The sequence below is a fragment of the Zingiber officinale genome, chromosome 10A (genome assembly GCF_018446385.1).
Source record: "Zingiber officinale cultivar Zhangliang chromosome 10A, Zo_v1.1, whole genome shotgun sequence".
NCBI classification, from domain to species: domain Eukaryota; kingdom Viridiplantae; phylum Streptophyta; class Magnoliopsida; order Zingiberales; family Zingiberaceae; genus Zingiber; species Zingiber officinale.
The window spans coordinates 84,419,269-84,433,905 of record NC_056004.1 but is presented as its reverse complement, the minus strand read 5'-3'; the positions used below and the strand labels follow the sequence as shown (position 1 = coordinate 84,433,905).

The 14,637-nt window shown below is 33.8% G+C and overlaps 1 protein-coding gene across 2 annotated transcripts; it reads right to left on the bottom strand.

The window, feature by feature from the left end:
- Window positions 1–5,277: 5,277 nt before the first annotated feature.
- LOC122026129 (protein MICROTUBULE BINDING PROTEIN 2C-like) lies at window positions 5,278–11,545 on the bottom strand. 2 transcript variants are annotated; one of them, XM_042584770.1, is made up of 5 exons: window positions 11,241–11,545; window positions 11,053–11,127; window positions 9,201–9,551; window positions 6,531–6,746; window positions 5,278–5,642 (listed from the first exon to the last, which is right to left on the bottom strand). In XM_042584770.1, the coding sequence occupies exons 1-5, from the start codon at window positions 11,433–11,435 to the stop codon at window positions 5,493–5,495; spliced, it is 987 nt and encodes a 328-aa protein (XP_042440704.1). In that variant the 5' UTR covers window positions 11,436–11,545; the 3' UTR covers window positions 5,278–5,492. The 2 variants fall into 2 exon arrangements, with proteins under 2 accessions (XP_042440704.1, XP_042440705.1); XM_042584771.1 differs by having other exon boundaries at window positions 5,281–5,642; window positions 9,213–9,551.
- Between the last annotated feature and the right edge of the window lie 3,092 nt (window positions 11,546–14,637).

Below are 14,637 nucleotides of genomic sequence, written 5' to 3'. Positions count from 1 at the left end.
CAACTTGTTTTTGAAAGCAACAAAAAATATCAAAGAGATCATACTTTCTTTTTATAGGAAAAATCTAAGTAAACTTGCTAAAATTGTCAATAAAATAACATAATAAAGAAAAGCTTAATTAGATAGAATAGGAGCAGGACCTCACCCATCAGAGTGAATAATTTTTAAAGGAAAACTAGAAGTGCGAGAAGAAGACACAAAAGGTAATTTATGAGATTTTGCTTTCATGCAAGCTTCACATAAATGAGAAGAGGAGACTAAAGAAATTGGTAAGCTATACTGGTTAATGATATTCTGAACAACATGTAGAGACGGATGACCAAGACGTGCATACCAAGAGAATTTATCAGTGCGTTCTCCAATAAACGTATTAGTATAGGTGGGTTGAAGATGATAAAGACCATCTTTAATATTTCCTTGGAGTAGAATATTTCCTATTATGGGATCCTTCACAAGACAATGATGAGGATGAAATTCAAAGAACGCATTATTATCAAGAGCAAATTGACGCAGCGAAAGTAAATTTTTGATGATAGAAGGAACATGAAGAGTGTTGTGCATACGAAAAGTTCGGTCACATGAGTGAAAAGATGTGTTTCCAATGTGAATAATTTGTAAACATGAGCCATTACCTATTTGTACCATATCAGGTCTATCATAAGGCGAAGTTTCTGTAAGAATATTATATTTCGATGTAACATGATGAGTTGCTCTAGAATCCAAATGCCATCCTGGGTTCTCAAGAGTCGATGAATGAGATGACCGAGCTGTAGAATGCCAAGAATATGGTGATCGATTTGAAGATGCATGCTCTCCTTGTGATATAGTTGGTTGTCCCAATGCTACAGGACCACCAGCAAAATTTGAGTCAAATCTTTTAGGACATTGAATACCAATATGTCCAACTCTGAGACAAATTTGATATCTTCTCCGATTATAAGACCAATCAAATCTTCTAGAACAATGAATACCAGTATGACCAACGATGTGACAAATTTGACATCGGTCTAAACCTTGATATCGTTGAGTATCTGACATTGAAAATAAATAATTGACTCTAACGAAAATGATGAAAAGTAGATGTGAGGGAACTCCAGGTTGTCAAGGTTGCTTTCCTGTAGTTAGGCAGTTATTGTCGATGACTGGCATCGGCAAAGCTAGCGGCGGTGGAGAAACAACAAATTCCCTGTGTGAGCAACTCCTTGTTGTGGCCGAAAGCAACCATCGGTGGTGGCGATCGCGGGAAATAAGACGCCCCAAATTCGTTGTGGTCGGCGAAGAACTCTTGAGGGCTTCGGAGGCCGGAGGGACGCTGGAGGTGGCAACATGCCCGATGCACAAGGTTGATCATCGACGCAGGGAGGAAGAAGAAAAACAAAGGAGGAGGACGCGTGAAGCTTCGATAGAAACTTTGTGCGGCGGAAAACCAAAGGGAGAGAAGAAGGAGAGAGAAAAAGTTGTCTCGTTTCCAAAAAAACAAAAAGCAGAGAAGGGAGAGAAGAAGTCCTCTCGTGCTTCTAGGAAACGAGAGGGAAACAGACATGGGAGATAAGCGGTTGGTTGCTTGGGAAAAAAAAACAGAGAAGGAAAAAAAATCGTTGTGGGGAAAGAGATAAAAATAAGAAAGAAGCGAAGGATTTTCGTTCTGATACCATGAAGAAATTAATAGGTAGATTAAAGAAATAATATAAATCTTTTTAATAATCTTATTACTAAAATCAATAGACTTATTTATATAAATTGTCCAAAATAATAATGGAAAGATTAAATAAGACATACAATCATAATAATTATAAACATAGTAATATAATAGACTTGGAAATATTATGTTTCTTATTTGATTCATGTCGATCTTGATTGTGTGCCTAATATAATAAATCTCAATTGATTGAAATCAATTAGAGATTATTTCCATTATTGTCATTAGGTTGTCGGAGTGGAAGGGAGGCTGTTGCAATCTGTGGAAACGTGGAGCCTCCCCTTCTAATCCCGAAGAAGAGACCCCTAGCTCTCCTCCCTTCTAACTCGAAGGGAGGAGCTAGGTGGAGGAGATGTTCCCTCCGATAGCAGCAGTGGTACTGGACGAAGAAGGATGCAACGGCGGTGGAGAGATGGCATCTGAATGAAGGTTGGCGTGCGTCGGGTTGAGATGGCGTCGGTGACGTGCGGCGTGGCTGGATGGCAAGGAGAAGACGACCGACCTTGGTGGATGAGGATAAGGTGAGGGGTTAGCCGAACGGCGACTGTGGAGAGGTGGAAGCTGCCGGCCCTTGGTCGTGGCGAAGAGAAGAAGAGGAAGTTGGCATGAGGAGATACAGCATCAGGGGTTTGGGGTTTTGAGTTTTGTGTGGAGTGAGAGATGAGAGGATTTCTTTATGGGTTTTGGGTTTTTGGTTTTGTGTGGAGTGAGATCCGAATCCATTAAGTGGAAAAGAACTATTGGTTTGAAATTGAGCTTTAGATTGAGTTGATGAATTAGGAGTTTTAGCGTTGGACTCCTCGCTTCCTTTGATCCAAATTGAATTGAAGCTTCACTTCTTGGATGAGCCTTGATCTTAATCAACCGCTTAAATGCTCCAAATTAATCTCCTCCTTTTTCCCTTCAAATCAAGCCGAACTTACTCCAATCCATGGCTTTTTGGATTTTTTTAAAAAATCAAATTCAAAATATAAGAAATAACATTATAATTATAAAAAAATTACAATTAAGTCCAGACTAAGTTCCTACTAGTAAAACATAATATAAATATGAAATTAACATATGAAAAAGTAAAAAAAAAAAAAAAAAACTAAGTATAAGAGTCAAAATAATGAGTCGAAATGCTCATTATCAATTATTCCGATTGGTTGGATTATTTGGATTTAAGATTTTTGGATCGGATTCAGGTTGATTTTTTTTTATAAAATCCTTACTTAAATCTAATTTATCTAAATTGATACCCCTAGCTTGGGGTTAGCAAAATTATCTTAGGAAAAATATGGAACCACCACATTAACAGCCCCCGGGCTCTCACTACTATTGGAAGGGAGATAAAGCAGGGAAACCCAAGTGGCAAGCGTCTGGGCAGGGGAGTCTACAGAGATGATGAAACTCTCTACTAAGTTTTGGTCTCCGAACCATTATAGTCTCATCCCAAGTATTTACCATTGAACCATGCCCATAAAGACGAGCGAAATCATCTTAGGTATCCTAGAGGGAACGGGTGAATAGCACTGATAACAATTTTCATTGTTAATGCATTACTATTAGAGTTAATGCAACGAAAAACAAATTAAGCAATTTAAAATAAGCACCACATATCCAAATACATCACAATTGGATGACTGCTATTTCACGGTCCTAATCTCAGTCAGGTAGAAGAAGAAACCTCTTGCAGTATAGTAATTTTACAAGTTTAAAAGATATATAAATTTAAATACAAAGACTAAAAATGTAAATGAAGAAATACTTGACAGATATCTAGTTAGATCAACATCTTCCCACAGAGGGATTTTCTACCTTCAATAAGATTTCGCATTGGTGTGAATGCAACTTCTTATCAATTGATCACCTCGTGTCTGATTTATAGTATGTATGAATCTTCAAGATGGATCAAATCATCTTCTAATTTTGTCTCAACCATGGGCTCCTATGTTCACTAATCAGTAATCGACTATTCATCCTTCTCTGCTTTTTTTGAAATTGATGAGTTGACTTCCTAAGTTGACTGTTCAAGATTTTGTTCCATTTTGAAATTCATCCTTCAAATCCCTCAATCACTACCAAGCTTCTTTTGTTTCATTCTGAAATTCATTAGTCGACTTTCTCAGTCAATTGTTGAGTTTATGTTTCATTCTATGTCAAACAATGAAGTTCCCATTAGGACTTTTACCATGTACATCTATCTAATATCTGTCTATCACCTTACCATGTCCATCTATTTAATATCCGATTTCACCACAGCCATCTGTCTAACATCTGGCATTCCATGCCTTTTACCATGTCCATCTATCTAATATCCGATTTTCACCACAACCATTTATCTAACATCTGACATTCCATACCTAGTAGAACTTTTACCATGTATTCGTCTATCAAATCACTTGCACTTGTCCATCTGTCTAGTATTCAATATCTCATACTTATTAGGATTTTTACCATTTTCATCACTTGACATGTAGGGATGAGCAAAAGTTCGGTTAAACCGAATAAATCGATCAAACCAACCGAATTTAAAAGTTCGGTTCGGTTTATTCGGAATTTTTTTTTTTTTTTTCAAAAAATCGATTAATTCAGTTCAGGTTCGGTTTTAAATTTGTTTATTCGGTTAAACCAAATTGATCGAATAGACCGAATTTTTTAACCAATTCGGTTTTTTACACCATAAAGTTTAGATCGAACCAAAATTTTATTAAGTCAAATCAAATTTTTAGAAAAAAATCGATTTATTCGGTTCGGTTCGGTTTTTATCAAAAATCAATTCGGTTCGGTTTATTTGAAAAAAAATTAGTTCGGTTCGATTCGGTTAATTCAGTTCGATTTTAACCGAATACTCATCCCTGTTGACATGTAATATCAAATCATAACAAATATATAAACATGATCCGAACATCAAAATCATATAACATACATACTTAGCGCATCCATAGTCGTGGATACTCTCAAGAAGCTCTTTGAATACCACGTCAAAAGTAAAAAACTCCTCCATTTCTCTCCACTATAAAAAAAAAACCTCTCACCAACTTCTCCGTAGGAGTCCCACATTTTTTCATATATTTTCCTTATCTCTCGTTTTTTTTAATAACAAATATAAATAAAAAATAAAAAATTGACGAAGGAGCGGCTCCATGTTTGCACAGCCGCTCCGTCGCTATGGGAGGGAGGTTCCTCCCTCAAGCCACATCTGCTCTTAGTTTGGATTATATCAATAACCTACTAAAATATGCAATATGCATATGAGTGATTACATCAACACCCACAATTTTCCAGCAAGGGCCAAACTTGTAATGAGACTGCTCTCCTTGTGATAGGCATGGCTAAAGAACCTCAAATCACAATAACTGGAAGTTGGAAGAGAGCAGGATTCTTTAAGCAAAGTGACAACATGATGTCTTCGAGTTCTTACTCCACCAGCCATTCCTAGAGGCCTGCAACACACCAACTGACTCCTTGACCAGTTCAACTGCCCATTCAAATCCAGAGTACAATTGAAATCCTTGCATACAGTTAGTGTTGTGGACAAAATGACAAGTCCAAAAAATACACATGAAACACCAATAAGCTACCAGGAAACTGCATAACTTCTCCTAAATATATATTCAAGTGAAACATCGGGTGGTAAGGCAAACATCGACAGTGTTTCATGAGCCCGAATAAAGAAAACCTAGACGAAAACATGGCTTTAACTAGAGGATTGGATATTAACATTAAAGCATCAATCATGTCATAAATTAATGCAAAAGACATTACAATCAATCACCATCACATTCATACTGATCCAAATATGAAACTGTTAGATTACAAGGGCTTGAAGATGTAGTCTAGCCTCAGCTGCTCTAGCTAGCAACTCCTCAGTTGGATTCTCCTTTGCAGCAGCAACTGCTGCAACATAAGCTGCTCTCGTCTCTTCCAGTTTCTCCGATGCGATATCATCCATGTCACTCTGTTTGCACATCAATTAAATTTATGCTCATCGTCATTCAACAACCGACAAATAGAGACAAAGTGTTATAGTGAAGCAAAGCGTTTAGGCATTTATCAATTTCATTTTTTGCCTGCTACAAAATTTCATTTGTTATCTGTTGCAAGCAAGTGTTTCCATACGAATTATTGCAAGCTACATTAACAGTCACAAAACTTATTAATGAACAAACTACTTTGTTTATTTTAAACGTCACAGCTTTGCTATACTGTTATTCTGAACTAATCGGTTCAATAGTTTCTCAAGTGTACAGATAACTAGTTTATTTTATACCTTCGAAAAGGAAACCTTATGTGAAAATTTTATGAACAGATCTTTGCAAACCATACAAAGAATTATTCGAGCAAATTCCCATAAGTGAAAATTCCCATAAGTCTCACTGTCAAGCCAAAAACTGAAAGATAAGTGACTAAAATTGAAGTCCCTCCTACAAAGCTAATCGTCAGGTAAAAGTAGCAAATGGGCCATTGCACCACCTTTCTCAATTGTTTCTTTGACTCAACCTTCCCAAGAACCTAATCACAATGATAATCAAAGACACTCCTAAACAGGGGATAGAATGGACACCCTACTACTGAAAGAAAACCAAGTTAAATTTAACCATACTAAGTGTTTATGTGTATTGGCTGAAGCAACAAGCAAGTGCGGCTTTATACAAATAATTCCTATGAGCTCACCCCTAATTTACAGTTTCTTATCATAAGTTTAGCAAATGAAATTCCAAACAGTCATTTTCTACTTTCTTCAGTTGGTAAGACCAAATTGTGCTCCATGGAACATACATAAATTAATAATGACACAAGAAGGAAACAGCCAAACAACCATCAATTAAAGGAGAGGAAAACTCACTAAAACTGGAAGAGGTTCCAAACTGTACGAATATAAACTTGCATCAGGGTGTATAGATGAATGATTTGCAAATAATTCCTCAAAAATTTGCATCAATTTGGTAATCTCATAGTCCATAGAGACTCTCTCTCCTTGAAGTTCCTCAATTTTCTTGTTAGACATTTGAGCTTCCCAAGTCAGTCTCTCCAAAGTTGCTTGCTTGTCTGCCAGACTGTTCTGTAGATTAAATGAAGAATGCCCTCATGCTAGTTCAACAAGTGACTATTTCTTAAGATATTAAGCAATAGAAAATATGCGACAGTATCTTAAGAGAAAGCTCCTACTAGCATTTGGCAATCACAGGAACTGATAGTAGAGATGCACCAGCCAAGTTTGCATAATAAATGTTAGAAGAGTGAAGTTATAGGTCAATTTGTCAAGTTCTAGGGAACTACCAATAGCATCATAGAGACCCAAGAGATGTCCATAAACTAGGGAAAAAAGAGTGGAAATTGCAGTAGGAGAAATCATAGCAAGCAACAAAGAATCAAAAAAGAAAAGAAGGTTTTTTATGAATAATGACAAAACAATAATGGACTTTCCAACTACAATTCCAAGCCTCATCTAGTTCTATAGATGTTGTCATAAAGATAATTTTGCAATACTAGTGTATGCAATTACTATTTGAGAATTAATACAGCTTGTTGTTGTCGTCCAGAAAAGTCGCATAAAGAAATTGTAAATAATAGTGTGCATGATTCCTACTTGGCAACTAATACAGCTTGTTGTTCAGTGCATTAACAATTACCTAAGTGCACGACTCCAACAACACAAAAAGATTGAAAGCAAATGTGAAGGTCTCAGACTTATCAAGGAACTGTGATCTTTGACTATGATCATTATATACATTAAGCTTTGACTTTAAATATTTCATATGAGAAATGTATGAGAATGTGCTCATTATGTTCATGCACTTCAAGATACATAACTCTCCCATGAAAAATTTAGCAGTGGAATAAAATTGTATTGTGTGCACCTAATGACATGATACCAATGTAGGAACTCTAACACACAACTGTTAACACCCCCCTCAAAGTTGGGAGCATAAATATTAACCTAGGTTGGCTTGATACACAGAATAGAAAAGGTTCACAAATAAAGAAAAACCAATAATTCATGTAATGAAGATGACGAAGATACAATATCAATGTTTATGAACTTTGGCAAAGCAATGTTTTGGACTGACACATTGGTCATAATCTTCAAAGATTTAACCAAGTCAATTTGTTATTCCAAAAAGTTGATATTCTTCTTTTTAACCCTCCTTAAACACAAAATACTATAAGATACTGAAGTTTGACAAAAAAAAAAAAACTATATTAATGGTAAAAAAAACAGAAAAAAAATCTAATGCTATGACAAGGAGTTAATACAAGAAAAGCTTGAATGAAATCCTATATTAGTCAAAGAATGAGAAGTTGTAAGATGAGATTGACATTAGCATGCCAATACAGCTGACATAGACAAAGTACTGTAGACAAAAGTGACATTAACATTCCAAAATCTACTCTAGGATAGGAGAAATGTCTGGAGAGAATTGAGTTGTCAATCATTTTATTCAAAGGGAGAAGATGTAGGACAGATGCATAAAAGTCTTGGCATCTAGAAAGAGACAAACAATGATTAATCTTATATTTAATCGCACAAACAATATATCAGAAGACAAAGGGAAAACAAAAGTTGATGGTGAAATAAAAATCAACAGTGCATCAATTAGAAGCAAATACCAGGAGAGAGGAAGAATTAAGATGAAAAAGATCCCGGGGGAACAATCCCTTGGGGAATAAAATCCCTTCTACCTAGAAAGGTCACTCGGTTACCGTGATTTACTCCCTTCATCTCGTTGTGGGGCCACAGTGAGGGGCGCTTGGGATGAGCGAGTTACCTTTTGCCACATAAGTTGAAAAAGATAAAATAAATAAATGCTTCAGATGTTGTTATTCTTTTTATTTGATACCACCACTTTCTTTTTGGAACTAGAATATTTTTTTGCCCTTTTCAAAATTAGCCCATGTTCTTTTCTTAAGAAACCTACCTCTTTTCATCAATAACATCTACCCTTTTCCTTTTTAGTAATATAACACACTCTTGCCGTGTTTTTGTTTTTCTCAAACCATAGCTATCCCTTTTTCCATGAACATAATTTTTGAATGGAAGATTGAAATAACAAGAGAGAAGAGGTTCCCCTTATCTCATTATACTCTACTTTTAAACACAATAACCTTTCATCACACCCTTAGCACTGTAAGTGAAAGAAGTTGAGAAGTTGGAGATTTGAGAACATCACAGGTGGGAGAGGATATTTAGTCGAGGATTTGAGATCATTACGACCAATAACTAAAATTTTTTACCATTTTTGTGTCAATACTTTGAAATGCTGACCTCCAGTTTCAGCAATAGCCAATAAGATATCCACCTTTCCATGTCAAGCTGCTCCCTTCTAGTTAGAATAATTAGGATCTCATGATCTTATAATCCAAGCTAAAGTAGTAAAAGCTACTTGCATATGGATTCAATCAAAATACCAAAGTAGCACCATGAAATACATGAGGTTTTTTAAAGGCTAACTAGGCCACAAGAACCAAAATAAGTCCTGAATCATCGAGCAGAAAACTATAGAACATTATTGACCTTTGTTTCTACCTTGGCATTGCTTAACTGTGAGTTAATTGATTTAACCATAGAATCTTTCTCTGCAATTTGAATCCTCAACTCATCAATAGAGATATAAGCTGCTTTCATTTGGTTAATTTCACTTTCAGCTGATTTCAGAGCTTCATCTTTCTCTAGTATTTTCCTTTGTAGATCATTAATCTGTTCCCTTAATACATTTAACTCTTCCTGAGCTCTCAGGATTTTTTCAGTTTCTATAGTAAACCCATTACACGAATCACTTTGCTTGTTTCTTTGTGTATTGTCTAAATCCCTTTGTTTCTTTGCAGAAAAAGTTGGAGTAGCTCTTGCACCTTTTACCTCAGTGGTCTGAAATTCATAACATGTAAAAATGGTCATCAGTTCCTTTTTAAGACAATCAAAAAGACAAGATTGTGCTCATAAATGGAAAAAGAAGAAGATCCAGAATTACAAAGAAATACTGAATGACATGAACCCTCTTATTCTAAAAGTTCCAAATTGTGAATCCAAAGTAATTAAGAATTAAATGAGTCACTTTTTAACTCATTTACAGAAAAGGTGAAGCTTTTGGCTAATCACGCTCATTCTGAAAGTAAACAAAATAATGTTACAATTTAGAAATTGAGTTTGAAATTTCAGAATAAAATGGGAAATGGTGAGGAGAGACTTGCATTTCCTATTCTGTTATTCAATGAATTAGCAAAGTCCTCACTTTTATTGCAAGTTTCTCATTTAACTCTGTTCATTTGCTAAAAGTACTGATCATACACGCTGCCTTTAACAAACATACTATATCAAGGTTCAATTCTGATAGAGCAACAGTTTGCTGGATCAAGTGTTCACCAAAATTTTTGGAGAGATATACCTACAGAGAGATTAGTTCTGGGACCCAAGATGCTTAAGAATTGAGATTCATAGCACCGCTAGATCTACTAGGAAAAGCTATCCTATTGATGTTTCTAACTCATCCTTAATAGAAAAGATCTAATTCTATATTAGAAAAGAAGTTTCAAGTTACACAAGAAAATGAGATTTGGAATTTCATTTCTTATTATTAAAATCTTTAAGTTAGAGTTATTTTTGATATTTTATTATATATTTATTTAGATTCATAATAAAATAACATAAATCCAACAGCTCAAAATCACAATTTTCAAATCCTAAATTTTTGAGAGAATAAAATTCTAACTCCTACTTTTTTCTCTTCCTAGGAATCTGTCATAACATAAGAAAATAGAATTTCAAGTACATAAAGATCATTCCACACAAGCTGATGCCTGAAAGTGGCACTCACAAACTAATGAAACTCGCATGGACACATTTATTCCAAACAATTTCAAGGGCAAATTTCTAACGAACCAACAACAGAACTTACATGTGATTGGGTTCTTACATCAACCACGAATATTATATCGAGGAGGCTATAGGGAGTAGTGACTTCATTATTACATGGACACACATTAAGAAATTTCTTCTACTAAGAATGCAGCATAAAAAACTGCTAAAGGTCTCGTGTATAGAAAGCAAACTGTTCTGGGAAACGTATCAGAAAAGTCTCTCCAGAAACTCTAATCAAAAAATGGAAATGGATAGATCCAAATCAAAATCAGTAATCATAACAAGTAGTATTACTACCTAAACCAAATCTCGATCAAAAACAATGAAGGTATAGTTTTTCCAACTGAATCCGCTGTAATTTCCCTAAATCCACAAGAAAACAGAAGGAAAGCGAACAGAAAAAAAAAAAAAAGGACTCCCACCTAAGCTAAAAAAAAACAAATTTGAATATCACAAAAACATGAAACTGCTCTTCAAGGTCCAACCTTTAAATATAGCAGATCTTCCTCACCTTCTTCGGGTGGGATGGTGCCGGTGTGTAGATCACAGAAGCCCTCCGCGTGAAGGACGAGCGCGCCCTCCTATCCTACACCGGAAAACAAAGGAGCTGGGGGTGATCGCACCTTCCTCCACCACGGAGGAGAAAAAAGAGGTAGAGAGAAGTATAAAAATCAAATCTTTTGCTCATTCAGCACCTACCATCAGCGATTCAACGAGGGGGACCATCTCAACGAGGTTCTTGAAAAGGACTCGGTCGACATTGCCGCCGTCGGCTGCCTCAGCAGGCGGAGGCGGCGACGGAATGCGGTGGCGGCCCTCGGAAACCGACGGCTTGGCTTCCAGCGTTCGATCAGTAGAGCGGCGGAGTCTGCACTGCCTTTCTATCATTGACATTGTACGATGAGTCGAGGAGGAAGGGTTGGAAGGGAAAGTGGAGGAGGAAGACCTTCGCCCCTTCCTCGGAAACGTCGCCAAAGTTTGAAGGCGTCAAATTACAGAATAGCCACTGTGGATTGCCGGCTCCGCCCAACGCCCTAAATAGCGGTTATTTTTCATTTTCATACCTAAACAAAATTGAAAAAACTATAAAACCCTTGATTTTTTTATTTTTTCCATTTCCACTCCAGAGGACCTCTTGATACAACTATTTCTATTTCTTATACGAGATTTCAGAAATATGTTTGGGTTCAGTTAAAATTTTGAAGCGGTTGAAACTTTAACGGCGGCCGTTGATTCGTTGATGAATTTGATTTTAGAAAATGAGTAAAATAATATTTTATATTTATTGTTATCGAGTCACCAATAGACAACTCTAGTGAACCCTTCTAGAAGACTGAATATCTAAATTATTAAATAATAATAATGAATTTTTTAAAAATTTAAGGCGGCGTTTGGTTCTTTTCTATGAATCGGAATAAGAATTATAGTATTATAGAATGAAAATAGGTATAAGTATGGATATCACTCTTAAAAATAATTTTTGGTTAGTTGAATATTTTATACCAGAATAAATCAAAATTTCTATTTTTACCTTTAAAAAAAAAAGAGAAAAAATTAGATGTGAGAAAAAATTGAATGTGAAAGAAAAATATGATGAGAGAGAAAGTGTGATGGAAAATAATAAAAAGAGGAAAAATGTGATGAGAGAAAATGAGTAAAGAGAGTGTGATGGGAGGGAGCATGATGAGAGAAGATGAGAGAGAAAATATGATAAGAGAAAAAATATGATGGGAGAGGATGAAGAGAGAGAAAGTGTAATGAGAAAAAATGAGGAGAGATTGTGATAGAAGAAATTGAAGAGAGAAAAAGTATAATGAGAAAAAAAAAAGCGATATGATGAAAGAGATTGAGGAGAGATAAAGTATGATGAGAGAGAAAGTGTGATAAGAAAAAAAATAATAAAAAAAGAGAGTGTGATGGAGAAATTGAGGAGATAGAAAGTATGATGAGAGAGAAAGGATGATGAAAGAGAAAGTGCGATGAGAAAAAAAAAAGAGGGAAGGGAGTGTGATGGAAGAGATTGAGGAGAAAGAAAGTGTGATGAGAAAAAAAAAAGAGTGTGTGATGGGAGAGATTAAGGAGAGAGAAAGTGTCTGATAAAATGAGGAGAGAGAAAATATAATAGATTAAACAAATATATTTTGATATTTGATATTAAGGGGGAAATTTTAGTTTTAGGTCTAGCTTATTTTTGAAATAAGGAAATATTTTGATGGTTGAAAATAGAGTAATAACTCATTGAAGGCGGACATGGGAATGAGTCATTAATTAATTATAAGGATTCATTCCCTTATTTGTATTTCTATTTCTGTAATTCAAACATTAACCATGACAATCAATGATTACTATTCTTATTCCCTACTTTTATTCTTCTAAACCAAACGGCTCCTAAATATTTTTGGAACAACCAATTTTATTTTATTTTGGAAAAATTACGTCTAATTAACACATAAATAAAAAAAATAAAATCTAACTCATATTATTATCGAGTCAAATGAAAACTTATTTTTGTACCATTTTAATATGTGATGTCTCTTGTGCATTTAGAACATCTACAACGCTAACTCGTTATAGCATTCACTATCTCATCAAAAAGTATGAGGTCCACTACTACATACTTATTATAACAACATATCTCTTTCACTCACATTCATTTTAATATTAACATTCATTATTTATGGGTCTCATCGTCCGCTCAATCATCTTAAAATTATATCATATTAAATAAATATATTTAAAAATATTTAAATTATTAATATTATTTTAAATAATAATCTTACTTTTAAAAAATAATTTTATTGTTTTTTACAAATAATATTATTTTTTAAAAAATATATTTATTAAATAAAATATATTTAATAATTAAATATATTTATTAAATTTTACTATTTAAATATATTTTATTGTTTTTTAATTATTAATTTTAAAATTTTAATTCTTTAATAAATAAAATTTAAAAAAAAAACACACATGTGGGATGGGCCAGCCCCCACCCCACATTGTAATTGAACGCGATGGGTGTTAACACCCAAGGGTGTTATAACACCTCCTATTAATATTGCTAGTGTCTATTATAATAATTTGTGGCTCTTATTAAGAATTTAAGTACTATTATTCTCATTTTGTTAGTCGATAAAGTGTTCATCAGATATATAATCCTTTAAAATCAGGTTAGAGATTCTAAATAATTCATTATTTTTTTAAAAGATTTTTTCTTTTTTTTATTTTTAGCACTTAACTAAATTATGATTAAAATTTAATTATGTGCTTAATTAATTTTTAAAAATTATGTTAGTGATCCAAGCATACTTGAAAGTCCTCTATTATCTAATGCACTCTAAATCATCATGGCTATATTAAAACTTAAAAGTATGTGATTATTAACTTTTTGATGATGAGTTTTCAATCTCCTTGTCACGTTAAAAATATATCATTAGTATTTAGTTCTTTGATTACGGGTGTAAATGAGTTGAGTTGAGTTGAGTTGAGTTTAATTATGTTATGAGATTATTTATTTAATTATCGATCTTGCTTAACCTTTTTTATTAAAAAATTTATCGATGTCTTTTTACTCAATTAATAATGTTGTTTTCTTTATAAATTAGGTTAAATATTTATTTGATATCTGAAACTTATATTTTTTTTTATTTTAGAATATTATAAATAACATAAAAATATAAAAATTTATAAATTTCTATATTTTTATGTATTTGAATAAAAATTGAGAAATAAATTTATAATTAAAATTTACAAAAATTAATAAATACATTTATTTATAAATTTTTTTATAAAGAAGGTTAACTAAATAAGTTTGTTAGTGCACTAAGCTTTTCACAAAGGTCATTCATTTACAATCCTACATATTAATTATATTTTTTTATAAATTATAAATTATCATGTAAAAATTAAGTTACACTAAATAAAAGTGAAGAGATGGTAAAAGTTATAATAAAATTATTTTTTTATTAAATTTAGTTATTCATCCTTTGATTTATCCTACTAAATAGGACGGTTAGACTGTAGGTGCAGCGGAGGCCGGCAAGAGGGGGGGTGAATTGTCTGCACAAATTAAAACTACCCTCCTCGGAGTTTTCAA